General features: G+C 34.0%; 1 protein-coding gene across 1 annotated transcript; it reads right to left on the reverse strand.

Moving 5' to 3' along the window:
• Positions 1-2,010: 2,010 nt before the first annotated feature.
• Positions 2,011-25,021, reverse strand: LOC148941199 (sucrase-isomaltase, intestinal-like). Its single transcript, XM_089104087.1, has 7 exons — positions 24,633-25,021; positions 23,673-23,792; positions 22,741-22,873; positions 15,653-15,824; positions 11,107-11,240; positions 7,002-7,165; positions 2,011-2,895 (listed from the first exon to the last, which is right to left on the reverse strand). Exons 1-7 carry the CDS (start codon positions 24,930-24,932, stop codon positions 2,104-2,106), a joined length of 1,815 nt encoding a protein of 604 aa, XP_088960213.1. The 5' UTR covers positions 24,933-25,021; the 3' UTR covers positions 2,011-2,103.
• Positions 25,022-26,259: the final 1,238 nt, after the last annotated feature.

Raw genomic sequence — 26,259 nt, forward strand, 5'->3', positions numbered from 1 at the left:
TTTTAAGATTCAAAGGGAACTGAGGGCAGCTACCCCCCCCCCCCCACACACACACCCCGTATTGTCCCGAAATGTATCTAATAGAAATTTTGAAATAGCTATTCTATCCAAAATGGTCTAAATATCATATAACAAGGCCCATGGGGTTGAAATAATCTCCAGAGGTTAGGGGCAAGGGCTGTAAGCTATGCCCAGGGGGTATTTAAGGTTTTTATGGAAGGGATGGTTGTTTAACTTTAGAAAAGGCTCATTCCTTATCCCTTAAAAAGACTTATGTCAATATAAAACGAACGGAAATTAATTAAAAAAACTTTTTCAACAAGATTGGTTTAAAAAAAAGTAAACAGCTCTATTAAACCAAAATAAACAAAAATAAAATTAAATAATCTACCAAAAATACTATTACCACAAATCCGTATCAATAAATAAATTAAACCCAAAAACAAACAGAAATTAAAATAAATAACAGAGTCAAACTCAAAACGAGCAGAAATTGATATGAGCAGGGTTCTAAAACAGAAGCTTTATAAAAGCCAGAATAAAATTTGTACTTTACTGAAATTTTTTTTTTAAATGTTTTCACTTTTCCAACTTTAAGAAATCAAAAATGAATTGAGATTTTAAGGAATAAATATCAGCATATCTATATTAAACTGACAATGCAGATTTTTTCAGTAAATTTATTTGAATTTTTTTCAGTAAAGTACAAATTATATTCTGGCTTTTAGAAAGCTGTGGGTTTAGAACCCCAAGTTGTATTCTTGGTAGATTATTTGATTTTACTGTTGTTAATTTTTGTTTATTGGTGTTCTTTATTTTTTTTAAACTTATTTTGTTAAAAAAGTTTTTTTTTAATTAATTATAGTGAAAATGAGACTAATCCAAACACATTGATTGCATTTCTGAAATCTTATACAAAAAATTGTTACTCAATTATATTATATTTTCTCATTTTTCGATGAGTAATTCACGTATTAAAAGAATTAGGATATAACTGATGCTATCACCATTTTACTACAGAAAGCAACATGCATAGGTATTTCTAAGGGGACGTGAGAGTATGAGTTCGAGAAAACTACCATAAATTTGCCATTTTTATGAAGAAAATGTTGAAAATTTACAAAACTATATACAATATAGACATTTTGGGGGAAAAGGGTAGGCGGGTCTACCCTCCTTTTTTTCGTAGACGGCTAACCCTAGAAGACATATCGATTAATTATTTGGGTGTTGTAAATGCTTATATAAAAAGTGATAGGGACTAATAATTGCTCGATATGTAGCGCGAAAGAAGCAAAAAAATCAACATAATAGGTTATTTGCAAGCCCCAAAACCGACAATTTTAGGCTACTAGCCGAAAAGTTGCTTGATAGAGATTCCAAGGTATTGTAAATATTATTTGTTTTGTAAGCAGCCTCTTCATTCTTTAATACAGGACGGCTAGTTGTACATTCCTAAAGCAGTACTTTATAATCTTTTTCGGCTTTTAGTTTGATTTTTCAATGAAATTATCGATCGTTTTTAATATTAAAGCTATTATTCTTCTTTTTAGAATTACTTTTTCAGGTTGTAGCTTTATATTTCTGATTTTGAAGAGTTTCTTTTTTATCTTTATTTGATTTAATTTTACTCTGAAGATGGCTTTGGCCTTTCCGGCAAAAATATTTACCATCATTAAAAACTTGATGAAGTGACTATCCTGTCGAGAGCAGAATTGGCGTCTTGAAATATATACACGGTTAGATTCATTATCTAGTCATCATACAATTAATGAAATGAAAAATGAAATCAAAGCCTTATTAAAAAAAGAAACTAAAGCATGCGATTTCATACTCTTCATAATTTTTGAAGAGGCTTAGCATTAATCTGAGTTAAATAAACTTTTGGCATAAGATTACCACAATTCAACATACACTGATCCTAGGGTAATAGTAATTAGTACAGGGTTCAAATTATTCCGAAACCTTGCTGAACGTTCTAAAAAGTACAACGTTAAACAGATGTTTGATTATCGCATTTTATTTAAAATAAATTCACTATATTTATGAGCCCTCTATTTATACAGTTTCAAGAAACAATAGATGGGTTAAAACAAACTTTAACTAATTATTGTGTGTTAATACGATAGTAAAATCTTCTTTTGGATCAATCGATAGTCCGCTTATTTGCAAGAATTCAATATCACCAGGTCCTTCTATTGTAAAATTGTCACTTTCACCATTAACAATAACATCACTTACTTCAAATTCATAACCCCAAATCTCAACTGATTCAATCATAAGTCCCTCAAGTACAGAACCTGTTATGTCTTGATGTATAACGCTACCTGTTATCATATCTTCGTTGAATTCAAATTCAATGAGCTGATATGCTTCAGTGCCAATTGGATCCAAGGAGTCACCGTTATCCCAATACAAAGACCCAAAAGCAGTCCTTTCTCTTCCGACGGTTATGACCAACCCCAATGGTTGCTGTCTTGTGTGCTGTGTATTGTTACCAAAATATTCCTGAACTGGGAAGATACACCCGCCCCGTAAATGTAAAGGAATAGTGAAATTATCCAATGGAACTACTGTTATATCGGTACCTGTCAGCTGTTCAAATTTATAGCTATGAAAATCGTACCAAAGTTCATCAGGAAGATAGATTTCTCTTGAAATTGCGTCTTCTACTAAAATTGGTGATACAAGAAAAGCTGACCCAAGTAAAAATTGGGTATCAATAGTAAGGGCTCTACGGTCTCGAGGAAATTCATGAAAGAGGGGTCTTACAACAGTGGAACCTTTAATATGAGCTTCGTAGAAAAGGGTGTAAATGTAGGGAAGGAAGCGATATCTTATTTTCAATGCTCTCTGTGATGATATTCCTACAGTGTCTGGCCAATATCCAGGATCCTAAAAAAGAGAATTAAGTTGTGCATAAGTAAATCACAATTTAATCTTTGAATTATCAGTTAGTGGTGGACATGTTCAGTGAACGTTCAGGGGACTGCCCTGCCTCCCGAAAAATCCCTAAAATTTTACGATTTACTTATTGACCCTCATTATCCCTCAAATAAATTACCTACTTTAAAATTCTTATTACGAATCTTGCATATGTCAAAATATTTAATGTTCTGAGAAAAGAAAAGTCACTTATCAGTCATGTATTGTTTGAGATACATAAGATCCTGCCTTTTTTTTTAGTTTACAAAATATGTACCTCAAATTGTAATTCTTGAATTTTCTCAAAGTGCAGAGTTTCAATGTCGTCAAAGACAAATTATTAGCTAATTTTTTGTATAGTTATTTATTAATTCACTTTTATCAACTCAACGCCTTATTTGTATGTATGTATATTGTATATATGTACTTTTTGCCATAATCAAGTTTTTTACCACTTCTGAATGTTATATTACTTCCAATTCGTATCAGTATATGCAGTTTCGAAAACACTTATGCAATAACCCGGAGCTAAAATTTTTCTGTCGTGCATAATCCCCCTCCCAATTTTTGACAAAAACTGGACACAAGACGATATAACACACGGATGGAGCCAAGGGTCGGGGGGATACATTTGATTTTGGAAATTTTGAAAAATAGATATTAATTAGATATAAATAATATTGGAAATTACGCCTGGGTAAGTATGAGGCATCGTGATGATTTTCTTAAATAATCAGTTTTAGTGTTGTTTTTTTTTTCAGTTTAAGGTTTGGTTGTTGCATTTTTTTGGTTGTTTTTTGTATATCACCATGGCCTAATAAGCGCTTTCGTGTGAATAAATCTATCGGTCTATCTATATTAAGAAAGCTTGAGAGTAACGATAACGATGTATTTTGAGGTAAGTATTTTCGTCTTTGGCGACCTTATCCAATTGCCACCTGTAAGAGGAGCACAAATCTTTATTCAACCTTATCGATTTCTTCCAACAAAAATATTGTGGAGAGTATTTTCTTTAGTGGAGTTCTGACAACATGGTGATACGACATATGTTGATTTCTGAACACTTTCCATACTAGAGAACTCAGTTTTCAGTAGTTTATACTGTTATTGACGTAAACCTTAAAAGATGAAGATTTCAACATCAGGCAACATTGTGACACGACATTGGCTGATTTTTTGAACGTTTTACGTATTAGCCTAGAGATGTCAGTTTTCAGCACTTTCAGCTTTTATTGCCACATCCATTTAAAGATGAAGATCTCAACGATGCCTGATTCTTTTGATTTTGCCTTGGCTGAACATGTGTACGACAACCCACATCATTCCGTTTTATTCGATAACACCTTGATTATTACCCCTGTTAAAGGTCTCATGCAAGTATTCAGGGAGGCAGTTAAGATAAAAAGTACATTCACCGAAAGGTAGCTCTCAATAGAGACACTGGAGAAACTTATTTAAGCCCCATTTATAATGAACTAATTAATTCTGATCGTTTTTACTAAAAAAAAATAAAAAAAATCACATTTTGCAACCTCACCTTATCTGTGATGGTGTTTTACCTGGATAGCGTTTAGCTTTTAAAAATTCTCTGTATAAATTGAAAAATTGAATTTCATTCAGTACTTTATTTTTTTTTATTCAGTTGCCCTTTCACCGTTACATGGGAAGGGTCGTCAAATTTTAGTTGTGTTTTGTTTTAAGGTTTGAATTTTTTGTTTATAGTATCCTTGGATTTTTATTAGTAATTTTTATTTTATTATCGTACACTGAGGACGGTCAAGCGGAGGTCTTGACCGAAACATTCGTATTTTAGTCTATATTTTTCACTGGCTTGTATAATCCTCGTCACATAGCGTCATAAACAGTAAGTAACAACCGTATATGACATCATACTAAAGCTTAATAATATTATTTTGAATATTGTCTGTATTTCGTTGCTAAATTCATGATAATAAGGCCCCGTTGCACTGATTTTGAGAATCATGCTTAAAGCGTTTAACTCCAGTTAGCTTTATTTTTACAAGCAAACCAACCAAAACAACGGTTCTTAGGTTCCCTACAGTTTGGCTGGACATTTCAAGATGGTTAGATTATGACAAATGACTCGACCTTCAACACATTCCCAGATAGCATGGTACCGGAGCATATTCAGTGCATATATGTATTGATATACAGTCGATCAAACAGGTATCAAAGATTCCTTGCAACGGAGGATGTAATTAAAACGAGTTAATTGTAATAGCGGGTGAAGTGAGTTAATGAGTTACAGCCTCGTTAATTAACTTGTTTTTATTTCATCCTTGTTGCAAGCTATTTTTCTAATAAGACTGTCAAAATCCAGTTCTCAAATTCGCAATCAAGGCCGCTACGACAGCTGCAACCTAGGAAATACTAAACCAAGGTCCATAGTATTTAAGTATGTGTAGTACTGGACCTGTGCTTTGGACCTGTCCCAATTTAAGCCCTTTGTGTAAATGAAACGAAACCTAATTAGGATTCAGTCACATATTTTAGTTAATTTTGAGCCTAAAAATTGTAAAAGAAAGAACATGGGTGCATTCTCCATTTCAATATTAAAAAAAATTCATTCTTTATATAAAAAAATAGGTAAAAAGCTTTTACATTTGAGCAACAAATACTACTCAATCCATTAAGATTGAAAAATTTTGAGCTTGAAAAGAAGGCTGTGGCTTTTCCCAAAGAAGATAAAATAGATTGGCAATCCGGGTTGCAGCGGTAGCTAGCAACCTAGTAAGAGACGATCACGTCCAATACTAAAAAGGGCGATAGCCCATAACTCCTGAAAATAGTGTCAGATCAAAACATGAAGTATATTATTAGAACCACATTGTCCGAAAGCGCTATAGGAAACTTACGGTCCCTTGGCTTGAATAACGAGGAAAATCTGTTGGCTTGAAAAACAGAAAAATGGCTGCAACCACGATATTCTGCATCGACAGCATCTATGTTTTTTTCTTTTCCTCAGATAGCGGGGCACTGGAACATTGTAGAGAGCCGTTTAATGGCTCATTTTAAAGGCAATTGATACAGTTAAAAATATTTTGTAATTAAAACAATTATTTTCAAAATAAAATCAAATTTTTACGATAAACTGGATTTTTCATGTACAAGGTTGACAAATGACGTCATAATCGCAGGTTGTAGCCATGTCGTCTCTTACTATTCCAATTAAGAAAAAGCCATTGACTTTTTCCTGTATGTAATTTCATAGTATCTAGTAAAAGAAGATGAAAAATGCAATAATGTATTTAGTTTTTTTTACTTAAATTTTGACAAGGAATTACAATATTACATTACAACATTTCTAAGAATTGTTATTTTGTACTTTCAAAAATAATAGCCAAGGGAACTTTTTAACGGGGTGTCTTGAATTACTAGTTTTCCAGCTTTGTACTTCTAGGCATTTTGGTCACCTTTGCATAAGACTGATCTGATTATAAGTTTCAGTATAATGCCAGTAAATTTTTCACGAAATTATTTTGTCAGCACAGCCACATTTTTTCCCAGTTTTAATAAGGCTTAACGACAAAAACTGCTTTAGAAAGTAAAGTATTAAGTAATCATGATTTTAAATATTATACTGCATTTTAAGGTTCAAAACATACAGGACCTGTTCGTTTCTTTGAAATAACTAAACTAGGCTCGTCCAATTTATAAAATTCAAAGGAGGATCAGCACATTTATTTTTTAATCCTCAGACGATTCGAGCTTTCTACTGCTTCACTGAGCTACTCAATAACTTCAAAGGAAGCAGATGAACATTCAAGGTGTTTTAATTACAGAATTGAGCTATGTCTTTTCTAAGACTGTGAAACTTCAAAATGTGTAACTTGCTCAATTCTAAGATACACCTGTTTTTGCATAATAGAGGATTCAGAAAATGCGTAACGTAATTTACAAGAATTTTAATGTTTTTACCCCTCCCGTAATCTATCAGTCCTACTGCATCACTTTCACTGAGTGTATTTATAGGTTCTAGTCAAATTGTGCAAATGTTTAAGAAACTGGCTACACAATCAACATTTATATTAATTACATACAAGGGAAGAACTTACCTGAGGAATCGGTCGACCTTCATATGTATTGTGGTTTCTTGAGAAAGGATAGAATGCTCCCAGTTGCATCCATCTATTACACAAAGGTTCTGTTGCATTTAAGAAAAATCCGCAAATATCAGCACCCACATACGGAATTCCAAACAAATTAAATTCCAACATTCCTGCAAAAGTATTGTGAAATATACATAACAGTTGTGTCTCAACACTTAGAGAGGCACATGATAGATCTTGGGTAAATATTCTCAATCCAATAAATATGTTTCCATGCAACGCAAAATAATGATGTTTCTAAAACTGAACTTGACTGCTTAGTCTGTAAAGGGTCAATTTATTGCAGGCTATTACTGGGCTAGTAGTTTCCAGAGTAGGGGCTATCACAGTTGCAGTGATAGCTGCAATCTAGCAAAGAACCAAACACGACCCAAAGTAACCAAAAACTTAAAAAACAGTAAAAGAAACAGCTAATAGGAAAAATTACTATTTCTAACTGATTCAGGATTGGTATTTGTTGTTTCGATTGATAAAAACCTATACTATTAGCTCTATTTGTGCGGTAATGATTTCACATTATGCACGTAAAAAAATGAAAGGTCGGAAAACTACATTTCAAGAAAATTTTATTGCTAAGTCTAGATTTAAAGTTTTTGCAAAACTCCCGCTTATAAGCCTCACTTTTAAATTTGAGGCACATATTCGAATTTAGGAGCATGCAAAGGGTAACACTTAACTGGACTGTAACAGCTGCGATTGAGTAGTTTAAATTAATTCATTAAAGTTGTTTTTCAAGTCAGGAAAAAGATACCGCGTTAATACTTTAAGAGAGTTAGTTTAAGCATGTTACGAGTATACTGCACTCAAATCAGTACTGATTTCGACAGATACTTCCTTGTGGTTTGCAAAAAAGAAGGTCAATCGGGTGGAAAAAAGAAAAAAAGAGAGAAAATAGAAAAAAGCACACTGCAAGTGGAATTATGGCTAGAATAGCCACTGGAGAAGTTCGGAAAAAAAAAATACAAAGAATTGAAAACTATGTTTGCTTAATTTAGCTACTAGACCATGGGGCGGGAGAGTACTCTAAAGTAAAATAATGATCTAAGTAATAAAAATAAGGCAATATTTTAAATCGATGCCTGAGGGTCCTAGTTTAGCGGGCCCCATTTAGCAAAGTGAACTGTTTGACTGTTATGTCAATGATTCCTGACGAAAAGGACAATGGTTAATAAGGAACTAATGGAATATCTGTCTTAAGATGTTTTAGAAAATTCTTAATAAAAATATTTACCTCCAACTCGATATCGTCGATCTTTCTTTTAGGGAAAAAGGACCGAACACGCGTATTTTTCAGCACCGATTTACCAAAGCGACGCCGGATTCCAAAGAAAAACGGCAGCTATTCCAAGTTGAAAAGCTTTGGAGTGTTTGGTGCCGATTTACAAAAACGACGCTTAATTTCATCGAGATCATAAGAAAAATATTCTCAATTGTTTCCCTCTGCTCAGAAGAAAAATCAAAAGAAATGAATAATAATTAAATATTTAACAATTAAAGAAGTTCATAATGTAATAATTAAAGAATACAATATTTAATTGAAGAGTTTTATAATGAACCAAAAGAGAAATAATAAAATAAATTAAAAATAATAATAGTAAAAGAACTAAGTAATAAGTTGATACAAATCATGCAACTATTGATAAACTGCAATTGATAATTGGTACCCATGATATTTTGTTTTGGAAATTCCGAGTGAAGGGCACTGTTCTTGCATCGCTATCGTTTGCCCACTGAGCTGTTGAAATTAGTGATGAAAAAAAGCTACGTGTGTCTGGCCCTTAAGGTTGAAACACAGAAGATCAATGAATATTCATGTTCACGTTTCAAAAAAGGGGAACTCCCTAAAATAGCTTCAGGAGAGCCTTTAACTTCAGCAATTCTTATCAAACTTTTCCCTTAAGACATTTCTGTGAATTCCATTGTTTCAGTCCCACTTATGTACTCGTTTCGAGCCTGGTAATCTATTAAAAGTAAACCAGAAGGGACTATGCTGAAGCCTTTCAAAAGAACTGAATAATAATTAAATATTTAACAATTAAAGAAGTTCATAATTTAATAATTAAAGAATTCAATATTTAATTGAAGAGTTTTATAATAAACCAAAAGAGAAATAATAAAATAAATTAAAAATAATAATAGTAAAAGAACTAAGTAATAAGTTGATACAAATCATGCAACTATTGATAAACTGCAGTTGACAATTGGTACCCATGATATTTTGTTTTGGAAATTCCGAGTGAAGGGCACTGTTTTTGAACCGCTATCGTTTGTCCACTGAGCTGCTGAAATTAGTGACGAAAAAAATCTACGTGTGTCTGGCCCTTAAGGTTGAAACACAGAAGATCAATGAATATTCATGTTCACGTTTCAAAAAAGGGGAACTCCCTAAAATAGCTTCAGGAGAGCCTTTAACTTCAGCAATTTTTATCAAACTTTTCCCTTAAGACATTTCTGTGAATTCCATTGTTTCAGTCCCACTTATGTACTCGTTTCGAGCCTGGTAATCTATTAAAAGTAAACCAGAAGGGACTATGCTGAAGCCTTTCCTATAATTCTATTCAATCCAATAAATGTAATGTGTGGACAGTACAATTTCCTTGTGTAGGATTATTTCCAAAATATTTTAAACATATTCATGCTTAAGTTTCCTCTGCCCAAAAAAACTCATATGACACAAAATCTCCAGCAAGTTAAACACATTTGTCAGGTAATAAATGAATAACATGTGCTGAATATAGAGCAGCTGTAAGTTTTTTTTTCAATTCGTGGAATCGCTCAGAAGAATCAAGTTGCGACAAACTAGTTTAAGAATACAAGTTGAAGACTTGCAAAGGACACATTTTTCTTGGATACTGAAAATTTCTGACATTGCATGCGTTAATAGCTATTATAAAACGAATCTATTCCTACTTTTTGGTTTTACAAAAATATTAACTTATAAAAGCAAATCTTTTCTTATGGAAGAAAAGAGCAAATAGTGACAAAGACCACACTGCCTTTCCATCATAAACAAATAAGTAGAACAACAGGAAATTTTTATACAAGACAGTGGAACGCAACTTTAAATGAATATTTAGCCCCTATATCCAAGGGCCGTCCTCAGCAAAACAGACGAAGAGAATAAAAACACTATAAAAGAAACTTACATTAAAATTCAACTCAACCAGGACTGAGTCCTGGTTGAACTTCCTTGAAGTAATGATATTAGGGCTGTTTTAAAACTTTTTTTAAACAGTTTTAATGATTGAATTTTAATGTAAGATTCTTTTATAGTGTTCTTATTCTCTTCGTCTGTTTTGCTGAGGACGGCCCTTGGATATAGGGTCGAAATATTCATTTAAAGTTGCGTTCCACTGTCTTGTATAAAAATTTCCCTGTTGTTCTACTTATTTGTTTATGAAGAAAAGAGCCAAGTTGAAACCCAAAATGAGGAATAATTATTGCTTCGCTGATCACGTAAAATATGCCTACAGAACTAAGTCAAATAAACTGACTCGTGGTATTTCCCAGTATCTGTAGAAATTTAGAAATATAGTGCTTTACTGAAAGCTTGGCTTGCTTGGATTTCTTAGATTAGAAAATTACAATTGCATACTAAAAGTCAACGATATCATGGTCAATGAAAGATTATCAAGAGACTTGTAAAATAAATCTTAGCTTCGTGTAGACTAGTCATAGAGTTTTCTACTCCTAATAGAACATCTTGTTCCTTTTTGGGTTTATGTTTTCAGTAAAGTTCTAGTTTTTAGATATGTAGCTATGAATTCGCCCCAACATTAAGATAGCCAGTTTATTTACACATAGCCAAAAAAACTGCTATAAAATCAAGTGCCTGAGGTTCAGATAGTTTAAAAGGAAGGAGATCTTTTTGAACACAAGGAGAATACAAAAAAATAAAGATTCAAATTTTTGTAATAATGTTTGGAAAGTCCACTAAGATGTAGAAAACCACAATAAAGAATCAGTTTCGTTGAATTCTTAGGAACGGGTTGCAAGTTTTTCAACGTGCTTCTGCGTACAGTTGGAGCAGAGGTAAAAAGCCCATTCTTACCAATGATAGAACGATGCATATCTGGCCAGATAGATGCATTATCACCAAGCCAATGTCCAGCATATTTGCCTGAGCTAGGGAAAGTTGACCTTGTAATAACAAGGCTCCTACTCCCAGTTGCATCTTCAGCTGCTCTGTAATAAAATAAATTCTCCTCATACAGACTTATTTTTACCAGTAATATTTTACACATTTGGCATCTTTATAGAATCAGTGCCTTCATTATTTGCGTCTCTGAAATGAAAATATTCAGATTGGAACTTTTAAGTAAATGAAAAGTGAAAAAAAACATATTTATTTGTACTAGCTTATATGGAAATAGATGACTCAACAGCAAGTGAAGCTGATTAAAACCGTTAAAAACTATGATTTAGCATTAATTTAAAGCTTTTTCATTGCCACATAGCCAAATGAGTAGAATTTGACATTGGCAATTTTTAAGACATAATTGGCCAAACATAATGAACAAGAAAAATCTAAGATCTATAAACCCTGAAAATGAAAGAGAGCAACAACAGGAAAAAAACTTGGATGGAATAATTCTCGGAAAATAGCCTGTCAAGTCGCTGATGGGGTCTTAGGGAGGAAAGTTATGAACACAGCTAGGAATATTAATGAAAATCCATAATCCGCTTAATAGAGAGGAGGAGGGGCCTGTACAAGAATAATTTGAGTGATAAACCATTCGAATATAAAAAGAACGTAAAGGAAGTGGAGATAGCACTAAAGTATGAACTAAGGAGTTGTGAAGTGCAGTGGTGTCGCCGAGGGGGGGGGACAGTTGCCCCTCCAATAATAAAAAAAAACACATAATTTATTAAATAACTTTAAAACTGTTGCTCGTTTTAAGTGGCAAATTTGCTCTTTAATTTAGCAGTTATTTTTTTTTGTAATTAATCCGTGCTTGTTTTTTATACGAAAAAATAGGAAAACAAGAAAAATAGGGATCCATTTCACTTCATAATAGCCTATGTTCCATATAAATATTTTTCAAAATAAACTGCCTTTCAAACTTTATCATCCAAAATATGAGCCTAGCCTAGTTGATTGCAGAATTGAAAATGTTCTTTGCTTTCGGTTTCGCCATTGAAATCTATCAGTTTAACATTAGATTTTATTGTCTGAAAACTTTAAAAGTTGGAAAGGACTACAGTCTCTACAGATGCAAATAGGGCAAAAATGGAATCATTGAAGAATAAGAAGGTGATTCTGTGTACAGTCATTTTGTATACTTTTTTTTCCGGGAAATTAAATTCACTGTCAGTAAATATAATTTCTTGTATGAAAAAAAAATCATTGAAAAAGAAAATAAGACTTAGTACTTTTTATAATGATATTTGTACTATAATTAGATAGATCAAATCGTTTTTAAATTGGTCATGGAATTTGGTTGAGGGGGAGCCACTCCAGGAACCATTTAATTATTTTAATTTTTATTTCCAGTATTTAATTGAAACTCCCTTTCCACTATATGTAATTGAAATGTCTAATAAGAGCTGATAACGTCCTATTCCTTACGTTTCGGATTCACATTGGCTACTAACCCATAAATGTAGAACTGCCTTTATTTACACTACTATGCTGACGTTTCATTATTTTCGATTTTGTAAGTATTTCTTTTAACAAGCTCCAAAAAAGAATTAACATAATTGTGCTAAGAATAATTACTTAAATTAGCCGCATTTGACACAACGCCAGCGCTACTTGAATATTTGTCTCTGCATCAGCATGTTTTTCGAAGTCTCTGCTTAGAATAAAATAAAATGAATTTAAACAAAATATGTGCATTTTTCTCACAATTTAGAAATTTTGTGTTCACGTATAAGCGGTAGGAGACCGAGCTTTTCTTGTGAAGGGAATTATAGACATAAAAACGATGTTCAGTGTAACTCCTTCTGGAAATGTGTACACCCTGATTTACACAAGAAAAACGGTATATTTCTGTCGTCTTCAGTAGCTCATTGCTCACAATTTTAGTGAAAAGCCAAGCACCAACACTTATCCTTATGATTGTTTAATGTGTGTTGATTGTTTATAGTGTACTACGTAATGTTTTTAAATTCACTAAGCAGCGTGTTTGTTAAATAGTTATTTTTCTTCGCTACCGCTTGAATAGCACCTACTTCAATAGAACCCCCTCTTATCCCCAATAAAATACTGTAGCTTTTCCCTGGTGAAGCGGTGGCCAAGGATAAAATTGTCGAAGATACGGAAGATGCAGCCAGACGACATAATAGTGAAATATTGTGCTGGCATGTTAATAAACTGAGAGTGAGCAGTAAATCTGAGTAAAACATTTTGAAAATACGGTAAACCGTGATAGAGTTACAGGAAAAGATATAAAAAGGAATGAAAAAGTTTGTGACGCATTGGATGTGAAGGGAGATTTATTGTGTGAGGAAGAATTAGCGACAGTACTAAAAGGATTAAACAATAAAAAAAGGCCCCAGGAGCTGATAGTTCGGTAAATGAGTTTCTTAAATATGGTGGTTATGAGGTCAGAAATAAGTTTCTTAAGATTAAGCATATAATTTCTGAAAAAGAGGAAGTACCTAGCGATTTTAAGAAAACTCTAACTAAACCCCTCTATAAAAAAGGTGATAAGCGTGTGTTTTGTAATTATAGAGGCATTAGCCTGGTTTTTGGAAATGGCAAGTTACTTCGGATGATACTTCCTAGACTTTGAGGTGTTTTAGATAAAGGTTTAAGAGAATATCAGTGTGGTTTTAGGAAGGGTACAAGATGTGTCGACCCAATTTTCGGTCTTAGATTAACAATTGAGGAATGCCCGAGTTACCAAAAAACTTAAGTCCTCAGTTCTATAGATTATGAGCAAGAATTTAATTCGGCTGATAGAAGAGATTTAGCAAAGGTCGTACCCTTGTATAGTATACCAGACAAATGGATCAAAGTTATTAGTGCTGTGTACGAGTGTAGCGTTGCTGCGGCTATGGTAGGAAATGAGGTTAGTAACTAGTTTCGTATTGAATCACGAGTTAAGCAGGGTTACGTTCTATCACCATTCAAATGGGTAATTTTGATGGGCTTTGTCTCAAGAAGCACATCAAAGGCAGTATCAAGTGTAGATTTAAGGCTCAAAAATTAATGTTAAGAAGACAAAGGAGCTAAGTGAAGATGGAGTAAATGAGTAAGTGAAGATGAAGAGATGATGTTAGGTAACTAGAACACCGATAAAGTTGATTGCATCCCTTACCTGGGTTGGTGGATGCAGTGAAGATGACAAAACTAGAATAGCCAAGGCCCAGGGTGTTCTGTTTACAGTTTAAAAAGTTTGGAAGAATAGGGAGATAAATCAGCGAACCAACATTAGAATATTGGAAGCTACACTGATAACAGTGGTAAAGCATGGATATGAAACGAGGAAGCTCCGAAAGAAAGAGGGGAATTTATAAAATATTTCCAGTGGAATTGTCTATGGATTGTTTTGGGTACCCGCGGGACTGATCGGATTTCAAACAGAAAGCTGTACGAAAAATGTGTTTCTACCCCGATATCTAAGGCTATAATGAGAGACAGGTTGAGATGGCTGGGATATATTCTGTGGATGAAGGATGATAAATCGCCAAAGCTTACCCTTTTCGACCAACCATCTAGGACCAAACAAAAATCGGATCATACTTGACTTGGGTGGCAGGAGATCGTAAGGAAGGATTTAAGGGAAATTCAAACTTCTTGGAAGGGTGTAAATAGGGAAGCTTGAAATGGATTGAGATGCAAGAGGAGCGTGAGTACCTGTGTAGACCTAAGGTGGCTTGGGTTGCTAGCGAGTTGTAAATACTTGTAGTTTGTGCTTGGAATTTCTGTATCATAAATAAATGTTCCTTGCCCAGTTTGATGAATCTTTTTGACGCAAAAATTAAACAGGAAACTAACACAGAATGCACTAGTTCAAGTACTTATTTAATATTTTTATTTTAAATGTTGATAATTTTGTTCTTATGTCATTGAGCTTTTTTATAAGCACCGAAAAATATTAAGCAAATTTGTCAAATATAATTTGACTAACACCAATAACCTATTCAGCTAATATAAATTTTTTGAATTACTTAAATCCTAATCTTTTCGCAATAACTGTTTAGATAAAGTTTAGAACTGGAATCAGTCACAATTCAAGTTTAGATGATTAGAATTCATCAAAGGCTGGCCAATCAAACATTACTTCAGGAATAGGGGATTAATTATCATCTGCTGATTCACAATTATTAGCATCAACTTTTAGACATGTTTCAACAAATTATCCTTCGCACAAGGTAATGCAAGGACTTGAACAAGCTGAATCTCGGTGTTAGTAAGATCTCATCGACAAGAGGCCTTTATAGAGCTTTAGTATTGCAAACCTTTTTTAAAAACTACATTAAGAGTTTCTTTTTTCTTTTTCTTTATGGATGATCCAGGAATATTCCGGTTAATTTAGATTCAAATCTTTATCCTTTTTGGATATCGTAACCTCTCAGTTATTAATGAAAGAAGTACTGAAGTTCAATCCTTATTCCTTGGAATAATCATAAATAAAAATATTTAACACCTCTTCGTAATTGGACTTTGGGCCCAGCCGTAAAGGTTATGACTGTCATAATGTCGAAGAATGTTATCACCGTCACCATGAACAGCAAACATGCACAGAGTCTTATCTGACATACGACGACTACAGAGAGTTGCATTATCTTCCTCGCCACAACTTGTCCAGAGAGCAGCCTCTGAAAGCAGATCAAAACGGGTTACACACAAGAATACGCGCAACACTTATGAAAGGAAATATATATATATATATATATATATATATATATATATATATATATATATATATATATATATATATATATATATATATATATATATATATATATATATATATATATATATATATATATATATTAGTTGATAAACTTAAGAGAATGTTAGTAAAAGGAGATTTAGGAAAATAAATAGATAACTATGTAAACATTGAAGGGATTGGACGGCTGACATATACAATTTACAAATTATAGCTTCCTTCTTCTTTCTAAGGCGTGGCCTCAAACTTCATTACTGCGAGATTACGTGAAGCTCACGTAAAGAAAAATAGGATAAACCCGTGTTTTAAACTAGGGGATGTGCTAGGACTGTTCTACCTTACTAAAAAAAAAGTAAAAAAAGTACATTAAATTAGAGTTGGTGCAGCAAAGTGACTCGATGTGACATAATACGACTAAAAAGGAAGTTTCACTACCTATTGTTGTAGGTATTAACGAGCTATCAGCTTAATGTGATAAAATTGCTAGGTAAAGAGTATGGGAAGCTAAAGGGTAGGGTTTCAGAATCTACAAACATCAGAACAACAAATTTAGTTAAGCCTAATTTTTGCGGCTGAAAACTCATCTTAGTACCACTCAGCCTCAGGCCAACACTGTGGTCTCCGGATCCTCCGTGATCCCGATGTTTTGAGAGCTTAAGTCTTTAATCCTTCACTAGAAGTTCCATATCTTCTTTAAATACTTTCTTATGAACCTTTCTTATCTTATGTAAGGATGCTCTGCATTTCGTGTGGTTCAGATTGATTATAAAAAGCCCATTTTTTTTACATGTTAACCTTCAAGAGGAACTTGCAACCTAACTATCATGACATTTCTTTCATTTAGCCCTCGAAAGGGGGATCCGATAAAAATTTTGTACAGTCTATTGGTTGATAGTGGTCATTCAAACAAGAATTAAAACCAACCTTCAACAATTTCCTCGCTAAAAATCTAGAATATCTTCAATTGGCCACGCTTCAGGGTCATATAACAACCATCATTACCATGACTTTTAGCATCCCAATCTTGGTTCAAAATATCACTTCTTCAAAAAAATTAAAACTGCCAAAAATGCTTGGGTATTCTAATTTTGCATTTTCAATACAACACAATCCTTACCGTTACCATACCTTCCCTTATCTGTTTTCCCACTATCAAATTTTTTTCCTTTGTTTTTTAAGTAATGTTGATCAAACTTTCCAAACCCAATGATAAGCTACTTGGGTGGATTCCCTTATTATGTTGTATAACTGATTTATACATAAAATTTCACAAAAACAATATATATATTACCAAGCCTGAATTCTCCTGAAAAAAGGTAAGCCCACCCGATTGAAAGTAGAAATTTAACGAGGACAAGTAATTTACGTCCCCTTTTGAATAATGGCCCTCTTAAACACCTTTGGTTGAAATGTAAATAAAAGTTTGAGTAGCTTAATTAATAAATTTTATTAATAGAAAGAAGATAGAAAGAACATTATAATTTGGCAATGATCTACCGAGCCTAGAACTTATATTTTGTAAGTTAAAGTACATTTTGCTATGCGTCTAAAAATTATATTTTTACTCCACAGCCAATTTTCGCTCGACACTCCGAGTCATGTAACTTTATTTTGTTGAACTTCTACACGAAAATGAGAAGTCTCATTTCAGTGCTTTAACCACTTATATTATACTATAATATTGCCTAAAATAAAGAGTCATATGGCTTCATTACATTATTAAATTTTTTCTCAAAGCCACTTTATATAGAAAAGGTTGTTGTATAAACTTCGGAGGGGGTTCATTCGATGGATATTAGAAGCCCTAGTGCATTTTTTAAGGCTCAAAAGTGACTGAAGGGAACTAGCACCCCCCATGCCCTTTTTTCCCAAAATGCATCCGATCAAAATTATGAGATAGTCATTTTGTTCAAAATAGTAGAAAAGGTCAAAACAGCAATAAAAATGGGGATGAAAGAAGCCCCAGAGCCCGCGGGGCATGAGCAGTAAGTTATGGCAGGAATAGTTGTGTAAATTTCGGATGGTACATTCAATTTGAAATCGAACGTTCTTGTTCCCTTTTTAAGAGTTCAAAGGGCAACCGGCCCTCTACGCCTCCCCCTCCCAAAAAATCCGATCACAATTTGGGGATATCCATTTAGAACTAAAAAGTTCAATGGACAGAGACCACCTCTGCTCAATACTGGACATAATTGTGAGTTTGTCATTTGGTTCAAACTAGTCAAAAAGTCTAATAACTATGCTTCCAGGGATACGATGCCCCTCAGAGTCCCGGGACAAGGATTGTAAATTATTCAATTAGCCCATTGTTTAAATGCACGATTAATCATTAGGAAAAGAGGGAATATTTGATCCTGGGTTCATCAGAAAAGGTAAAGGGCCTGAAGTTAAAACTTTGGAGAATGTTGAGGGGTATCTTGTACTCAATCAAAAGACACCATGCGTATCCAGTTTACCAAAAAGAAGGATCTGCAATATTTTAAGAGCAGCTGAGGGCCTTAAGTTAAAACTTTCATGTGGAAAAGGGGCTGGAGGGCTGCCATTCCCCTCCCATGCCCGTTTTAGCTGTGAAACTCCAAATGGATTGACACAAAATTTTGAAATAGAAATTTGGCTCAAAATAGTCTAGGGCTCAAATAACCATGCCTATGGGGATGATAAATCCCCCTCCCCACAGCTTTCAATAGGGATGCCAAACACAATAAAATACACTGTGTTTTTGCTCGTTTTCAGAAGGACATATAATCAATATGTAAGGAACGGCTGATGGTAATAAAATGAAAATTTTTGGGGCTTTTAAGGGGGATTAAAAATCTATCAGAGGGCAACCAGCGCCCCTTTAAATAATTTCTTCCTTTAACACTGGTAAAAATTTTGAAAAAGCGGTTTTGTTCAAAGCAGACAAAACGTCTAGTAAATATGTCTTTGGGGACGCAATGCCCCCCGTAACCCCCAGGTTAATGATTGTGAATTATGCGCTTGCCCTTCATTACATGCATGAATTATCATTAGAAGAAGGGGGGATGTTTAATTTTATGTTTGTTCAAAAAGGCTAAGTGTGTTAAGGTGAAACTTTAAAGAATGTTGAGGAGCATATTAAACTAATTCAAAAGATGATGTTTATCAAAAAGAGAGAAATTGTGAAATTGTGTATCTACAATTTCTCCAGAACAGCTAAGGGTATTAAGTTTCCACTTTCAGAGCATTTTGAGTAGGATATTAAAAAGTGGTTGAAGGGCAACCAGTTCCCCTCCAATTTCCTTTTTAGCTGCCCTCTCTCCAAAGATACCTGATCAAAGTTTTTAAATAGTCATCTTGTTCAAAATAGTCTAAAAGTAAAATAACTATACCACCGGGGAGCAAGTATTGTAAGTTATATAAGCTGCCCATTGTTTCTATAAAAAATCTGTTAAAGGGAAAAGGGGAAATAGCTAGTTAAAGGGAAAAGGTCTCCGAAAAGGCTAAGCTTATGACCTTCCTGAAGCCTATTGTTGACTCCAGCAAGGGCAAGCAAGGGAGCAAGGGCAAGCTAAGCCTGGTAATTTCTGCGGGGGTGGTAGCGTTCTAAGACGCGAAGCTTGACCCTCCGTCCAAGGTAGCATGGAAAATCTGTCAGCTCACCTTAAACTGGAAAAAGGGTGTAAACATCGCTAAGCTAAACACCGAGCAAGGTGATGGGTAATGTTCTGCAGGGAGACCTTGATGAATGGCTCCCCTCGAGGAAATTATAGCAAACTTTAGACTAGCAGGCTTTAGACCAGCAGGCTTTAGACTATTACAGTTAGGGAAGGTGGCAGTATCCAAACTCTTGAAACTAAATTTGCCTTGAATAGTCTTGGAATGAACTAATAAAATTTAATTGAATATTTGATGCATAATAATTTTAATCGCTGACAGGTCATCAGTTCAAAATTTAATTTCACTGTAATTTCTATGTTTGTTTTCAATGTTGTAATAACTACAAAAGAAAACATTTACAATATAATTCGTTTTCATTAAAGCACCAATGACGCAGTAGGTTTTACATTTTTACAGTGAAAGAAGGAGGCAAAACTCAAACTCTTGTTTGTAGTGATTGTGGTTCGTTTCAAGCTTTATTTGCATATTCAATTTAAGTTTCGCTCGTTTTAAGATTTATTTGTTCAATTACATTAGTACCTATTGTATGTTTCTTTGTTATGATTGTTTATTTAATTTATGTTCGTTTTGGGTTTCATTTACGCTTAAAAAGCAAAATATTTTTCTTCGTTTTATGTTTTATTTGCATATCCAATTTAAGCTTTACTCATTTTAAGATTTATTTATTCATATATTATTACCTTTTGTATGCTATTTTACTATGATTGTTTATTTAATTTCTGTTCGTTTTCGATTTCATTTATTCTTTAATAGTAATTTCTGGTCGTTTTGAGTTTGAGTTATTGTAGGTTTCTATTTCTTCTGATCTTAATTTTAATATGGTCTTTACTTTTCTTGAAAAGCTTCTTTTTGGGAGATTTATTTTAATCAATTTTAAAAATAAACTTATAAAATTAACTTTAACAGTTTTTTTTAATCAATTTCTGTTTGTTTTTTATTGCTAAAGTTTTAAGTTCTTCAAAATTTCCTATTTCAAATAATTTTTTATTTCAAAATAAATTAACAACTTTGGCAAGAACTAATAAAATTAAACTGAATATTTGATATACTTTGTTATTATTATTATATTATATTTTTATATTTATAATTATTATATTTATATTATACTTTTTTACTATATTAATTGCTGAAAGCTCACCAGCTCAAGATTTTGTTTCACCCAGGGCCATCTAAAGCATAGACGCTTCTAGGCCCAAGCGTTTTTGCCGCTTCGTTTTTACAAGAATTTCGGGGAAATCCCCGAAACCTTGGGCATAGTGAAAACCGCAGGACCTATTAGGCCTATTGGTAAATCCTGGCCTGGTTTCATTGCAATTTTCATTTATCTTCAGTGTTGTAATAAGTACAAAAGAAAATATTTGTGATATAATTCGTTTTAGTAAAGCGCCAAATACGCAGTAGGCCTCATGCTTTTACCACTAAGGAAACGGGCAGTAGCCAAACTCTTGTTTGTAGTTAAGAATATAGGTGTCTTAAATAATTTTGGATTGAGCTAATCAAATTAACCTGAATTCCCATGACTTTTGGAATAAAATATCGTTAATAAGTTGTTGTTGTTGTTTTTTGGGGGGAGGAGGGGGGGGGGGTCGGGCCATGGAGGGAGGAACAAGGTTTAAAGGGGAGGGCCAGGGGTATAGTTTTGCCTCTGATACCAGACAAAGGCATTAAAGTGACTAGTGCTATGTACGAGAATAACACTGTTGAGGTTAGGAAGTGTGCTTGAAATGAAAAAATGAGGTTAGTAGCTGGTTTCGTATTAAATCAGGAGTTAAGCAGGAATGTTTTCTATCCTCATTTATGTGGATCATTTTGATGGAATTTGTGTTAAGGAGCACAGCAACGGTAATGAGAATACGCATAATCAAATAGGAAAGTAAAACTTTCCTGGACTTAGATTATGCTGATGATTTAAGCATCCTAGATGAAAATGCGAGCAAAATGAAGGAACTTTTAGAAGTTTTGTGAGTTCAGAGTGCAAGAATACGTTTTAAAACTAGTGTTAAGAAGAATAAGTCGCTAAGGTTCGGAATAAGTGAAGACAAATAGATGACGCTGGGTATCGAACAAATCCATCAAGTGGACAGTTTCACTTACAATGGTAGTATTATTAGCAAAGACGGCGGATACAGTGAAGATGTTAAAAGTAGAATAGCCAAGGCCCAGGGTATTTTCAATAGTTGAAAAAAGCTTGGAAGAATAAAAAGACAAGTCTGCGAACCAAAACTATAATATTGGAAGCTACAATGGTCAAGTATGGTTCTGAAGCATGGGCACTCGGTAAAACGGATAAGATTTTCTAGATTTTTTCCAGAGAAACTGTCTACGGATTGTCTTAGGTACTTGACTGACAGATCGCATCTCAAACAATAGGTGGTACACAATGCGGGGTTCCGTCCTGCTTTCTAGGGTTAGGGCATGTTTTGCAGATGAAGGATGACATATTGCCTAAGATTGTCCTTTTCGGCCAATCGTCTAGGGCTAAAAGAATATCAAGTCGTCCTCCGTTAAGGTGTGAGAATACTGTTAGGAAAGATTTGAGGGAAACGGGAACTTCCTGGTAAGGTGTAAATAGGGAGGCTTTGAATAGATTGGGATGGAGGAGGAGCGTGCGTAGTTGTGTTGCCCTCAGGTGGCTTGGTGTTTCTGTGAGTTGTTTGTAGTAGTAGCAGTAGTAAACAGGCAAAGGGTATTAACGTGACATTTTTAGAAAATATTGCAGGGGATGTAAAGCAAAATCAAAACACACTATTTGCAGGAGGTGTGTCAAAAGGACACAACGGCTACATCTAAGGAACAGTATAGGGTATTAAGCGGAAACTTTAATGGTGTGTTGGGAGGGCTGTCGAAAAAGAAACAGAAGGCAAACCTTCTCCTCTAGCTCGTTTAAATACTTCTCGTAACACTGATAGCAGAATGACCTCGAAAGTATGCAGACATTTAGTTTGTGAGAGATCAATATTCCGAGAAAAGATGAGCCATACTATCGAACTAGCAAGAAGGGGGATTACCACGAACTTATTAAGAAATAGTACCGAAAACTATAAAATCGGATGATATTTGAAAGGGCGATGGAAATTGGTCCCTGTATATGTGCAAGGTGCATATATAACCGAATAAAATGTCTACTATTTATAGAATTAACTCAAATAAAAAGAATCTCTATATAATCTTAGAAGGGCAAACGTTCATGACCAACATACTTGTTACATATGGAGGATCGTCCCATTCATTTATGGGACAATTTAGATTCCAATCAAGTTCATCCGGTCTTTGAGCTTGCCAATTCCAAGGTCTGATTTTATTTGTATCAAAATTTGCAGGTTCATTCATATCCTAAAAAAAATAAATCAAAAGAAAATAAATAAATTAGGAGATACAAGAAAATAACGAAGCGATGCAAAAATTTATTTAACATAATCCTAATTCGGTCAACTCTTTTTCGGTCTATTCGATCAGTTATTTTTGGTTGGTGTCGTCTAAATCCTAGGTAGACTGCACACAGGAAGGACTGAAAGAAGGCTATGTGTGATTATTTTGTCCAATTATTATTTTTTTTTTGAAACAATACAAAATATGAAATTAAAACTGAAAACCACGCTGTACATTATGACTACGCCCTCCCTGAGCTTCGCATTTTACGCTAAGGTTTGACAATCTAAGTGTATTTTTTTTTTTTAACTCAAAAGGAACCTTTCCAATTCGATAAAATGACAAAAATAAAAAAAAGAAAGAATTCCAAGTTCTACTATGGCATAAATTTTTTTATACGACTGTACAGAAGATAAAAATCCCACAATAATTTCTTGCTCTTTAGCATAGCTGATTCGTCAATACAACAAAACTTACATTTTGCTTATTATTAGTTAATCGGTGATTAAGCACTACATAAAATAGCTCTAAAATCTAAGCACTCTGTACAGATTTAATGATCAAGGCTGGGAGAGTTCAACCAAAAGTTTTGTTTAAATAACAAAATGATGCAATTTTTTTTAAACAGCTGCATTTTACTGTGGAATTGTTTCAAGAATCAAAAATTTTCCGATTCCAATCCAAATCCGTTTCGTGAATCCAGTGATTTGAATTTCAATATACTGTCCAATCCTTACAAAAAGTGAAGAAATGCGGTACTTACAATCCAGAGGCCATGAAAATCAATTGATTCCCTTTTCCATTTCTGAATTTCATCATACCACCATTGTTGTGCCGCTTCGTCAAGAAAATTTGGAAAAGCTGCTTTGCCAAGTGGCCAAACCTAAGAATGGATAAACATTTGTTAATTTTTTCATACTTCATTAGTATATTTAGATTTTATATCATTCGCATTTTTAATTTTAATGGGCTAATAGATGTTTTTCTTAATCCAGCAAATTAAAAGTATCGTGCGCTGAAGTGGCTGCAGACGCGTTGACCGGACAGACATATCTAAAATGGAAAACCCTATTAGTGATACCTGATGCACAACTGACAGTGTTATGATTTTTGTTTTCTTTTTCTCTTTCTTTTCTGTTTTCTCCTATATTAGGAGCCGTTCTTTCCATATTGACGACCTAGATATTCAAAATATTTTTAAAATACTCGAAAGACCTGTAAATTATTTTGCATAACATTCCATATAAGCTAAGATCTGAGGAAAGTTCTACAGCAATTTCAACCCTGACTGAACAACGTTATGCCCAGGTGGAAGGGTTTGATTATAATCAATTATAATCTTTTCAGGTTACATAATTGGAACAAAAAAAAATACCCCCTCCCACAAGCCCCAGTCAGTATCCTGTGAAATAATGTACTAACGCCAATATTAAACATACCAATTTTATAAATCTCATTCTTTCAATTTTTTTCTGTTTCACTGAAATGAAATGTTATAATAACAATAGGGTTTACATTTGGCGTTACAGTCAATATGAATGTTATAGCCGTGAAAGTGCGCTTATGCCTGTTTTAAATTTAAATAAAATAAATTGATTATAATTAAGTTCGGCGAAACAGTAAAAATAAGAACTCCAAATGACGCACCGTTGCTACCAATATAGTCTCAAGGTTATCAATACAGTTTTCTTTTTAGGTTCTAAGAATCTCTAAAAGCACTTACATAGCCAAGCATCACTGATTTATTGCCAAGTCTCTCATAGTCCTCGAAATAATCTGTTTCTTCACTAACGTACGAGGCATTGGGCCATGTGAAGTAAATATTTGCTTCTAAGGCGTCAGAATGAACTGAATAATTCTTCCTTTCCGTGTCAATAGCTGGATTTAGAATGGGAATCCACCGCAGTCCAGTGGATTTTGTCTCACCTATAAAGTCTTTGATTCCATCAAATTCAGGAGAAATTGTAAAATCAGTTTGGTTTTCCATGTGATCAATATCTAGGAACTGAACATCCTGAAACATGTAACTAGTCTTGTATTGTTGAACTTGAAATTTAGACACCAATTCAGCACCTGAGGCTTTATTATTTTCTAACCCTTTTAGGACTATCTCAAACTCTTCCTAACAAAATAAGTCTTCTTTCGCTTCCAAATTGTCACAAACCTCTTTTTTTTCAATATTGTTTCCTCTAACCCATTAACGGTTTAGTACATTCTTTTGATTCTCTGTCAATTTCTCTTTGACTGGTACAAGTTCAGGTTCACTAGTCCCTCCTAAACTCTTAATACACCACTATAAAATTTTACTAGTAGGTTTTCTTTCAAAATCTTCCATATCTTCGATAAGTTTATCGACGTTCTCCACTTCACGCCTCCTTGATTCACATTTCAATGATTTCTCTACTTTTCTTGCATTCCTCTTATTGTCATATGGTCGATCACTCAAGACTTATTAAACAGACCCTCCTCTTTTCTATCAAGCTTAAAAAGTTTTGAATAATGTTCCTAGCTGTATTTCTAACTGTTCTTCCTAAAACACCATCTACTATTTAAAAAATTATTTTCCTAAAAGTATTCTATCCATCTCACATTGTCAAATTTTATACTCTCAAATTTCATATTCAACTGTTCCTGTTAAGCCTCTCTCAACTTCTCATTTTACAGTTTACCAACATCACCCTTTCCCGGATGATAGTTTCCTCTCCTAAATTTTAGCTAAAAATTAACTCAAGACACAACTAGATGGTAATCTTTACATTTAACATCAAAGACAATGCTATAGCGTCACATATAGTAAAGGCCATTAGGCTTCAATGTTTTATTATTTTTTTCCCCAGAGGCACCTCATATGGAAACTACTACTACTACTACTACTACTAACAACTCACCGCAGCACCAAGCCACCTGAAGCCAACACAGCTACGCACGCTCCTCCTCCATCCCAATCTATTCCAAGCCTCCATTTTTACACCCTCCCACGAAGTTCCCATTTCCTTTCAATCTTTCTTTATGACGTCCTCCCACCCCGGACGAGAACGACCTGCTTTCTGTTTAGCCCTAGACGGAAATATATATATGGAAAGAGTGGTCATAAAAACTTCAGAGGGGGTCAATCGAATGGACATTAGAAGTTCTAGTGCCTCATTTAAAAGTCAAGAGTGGAAGGGCAACTAGCCACCCCACCCTATTTTCTCCAAATGAATCTGACAAAATTTTAAGACAGCTATTTTGTAAAAAATACTTAAAAATTCAAATAACAAAACTCCGGGGTCGACACAATCCCCCAGAGCCTGGGGCAGGTGTTGTAAGTTATGCCCGGTGAGCATATAAGGTTCTTCTGGGAGAGTTTT

The sequence above is a fragment of the Artemia sp. Qi Xiang Cuo genome, chromosome 18 (genome assembly GCF_049724085.1).
Source record: "Artemia sp. Qi Xiang Cuo chromosome 18, ASM4972408v1, whole genome shotgun sequence".
NCBI classification, from domain to species: Eukaryota; Metazoa; Arthropoda; class Branchiopoda; order Anostraca; family Artemiidae; genus Artemia; species Artemia sp. Qi Xiang Cuo.

What these genes read in the sequence shown, in the direction of transcription:
- LOC148941199 (XM_089104087.1), bottom strand. Translation starts at nt 24,932, where the DNA reads ATGTTTCAGGATGTTCAGTTCCTAGATATTGATCACATGGAAAACCAA. An exon ending in TATGCATCGTTCTATCATTG is followed by an intron (nt 7,166 to 11,106) that starts GTAAGAATGGGC and finishes ATACTTTTGCAG; the next exon opens with GAATGTTGGAATTTAATTTG. An exon ending in AAGGTCGACCGATTCCTCAG is followed by an intron (nt 2,896 to 7,001) that starts GTAAGTTCTTCC and finishes TCTCTTTTTTAG; the next exon opens with GATCCTGGATATTGGCCAGA.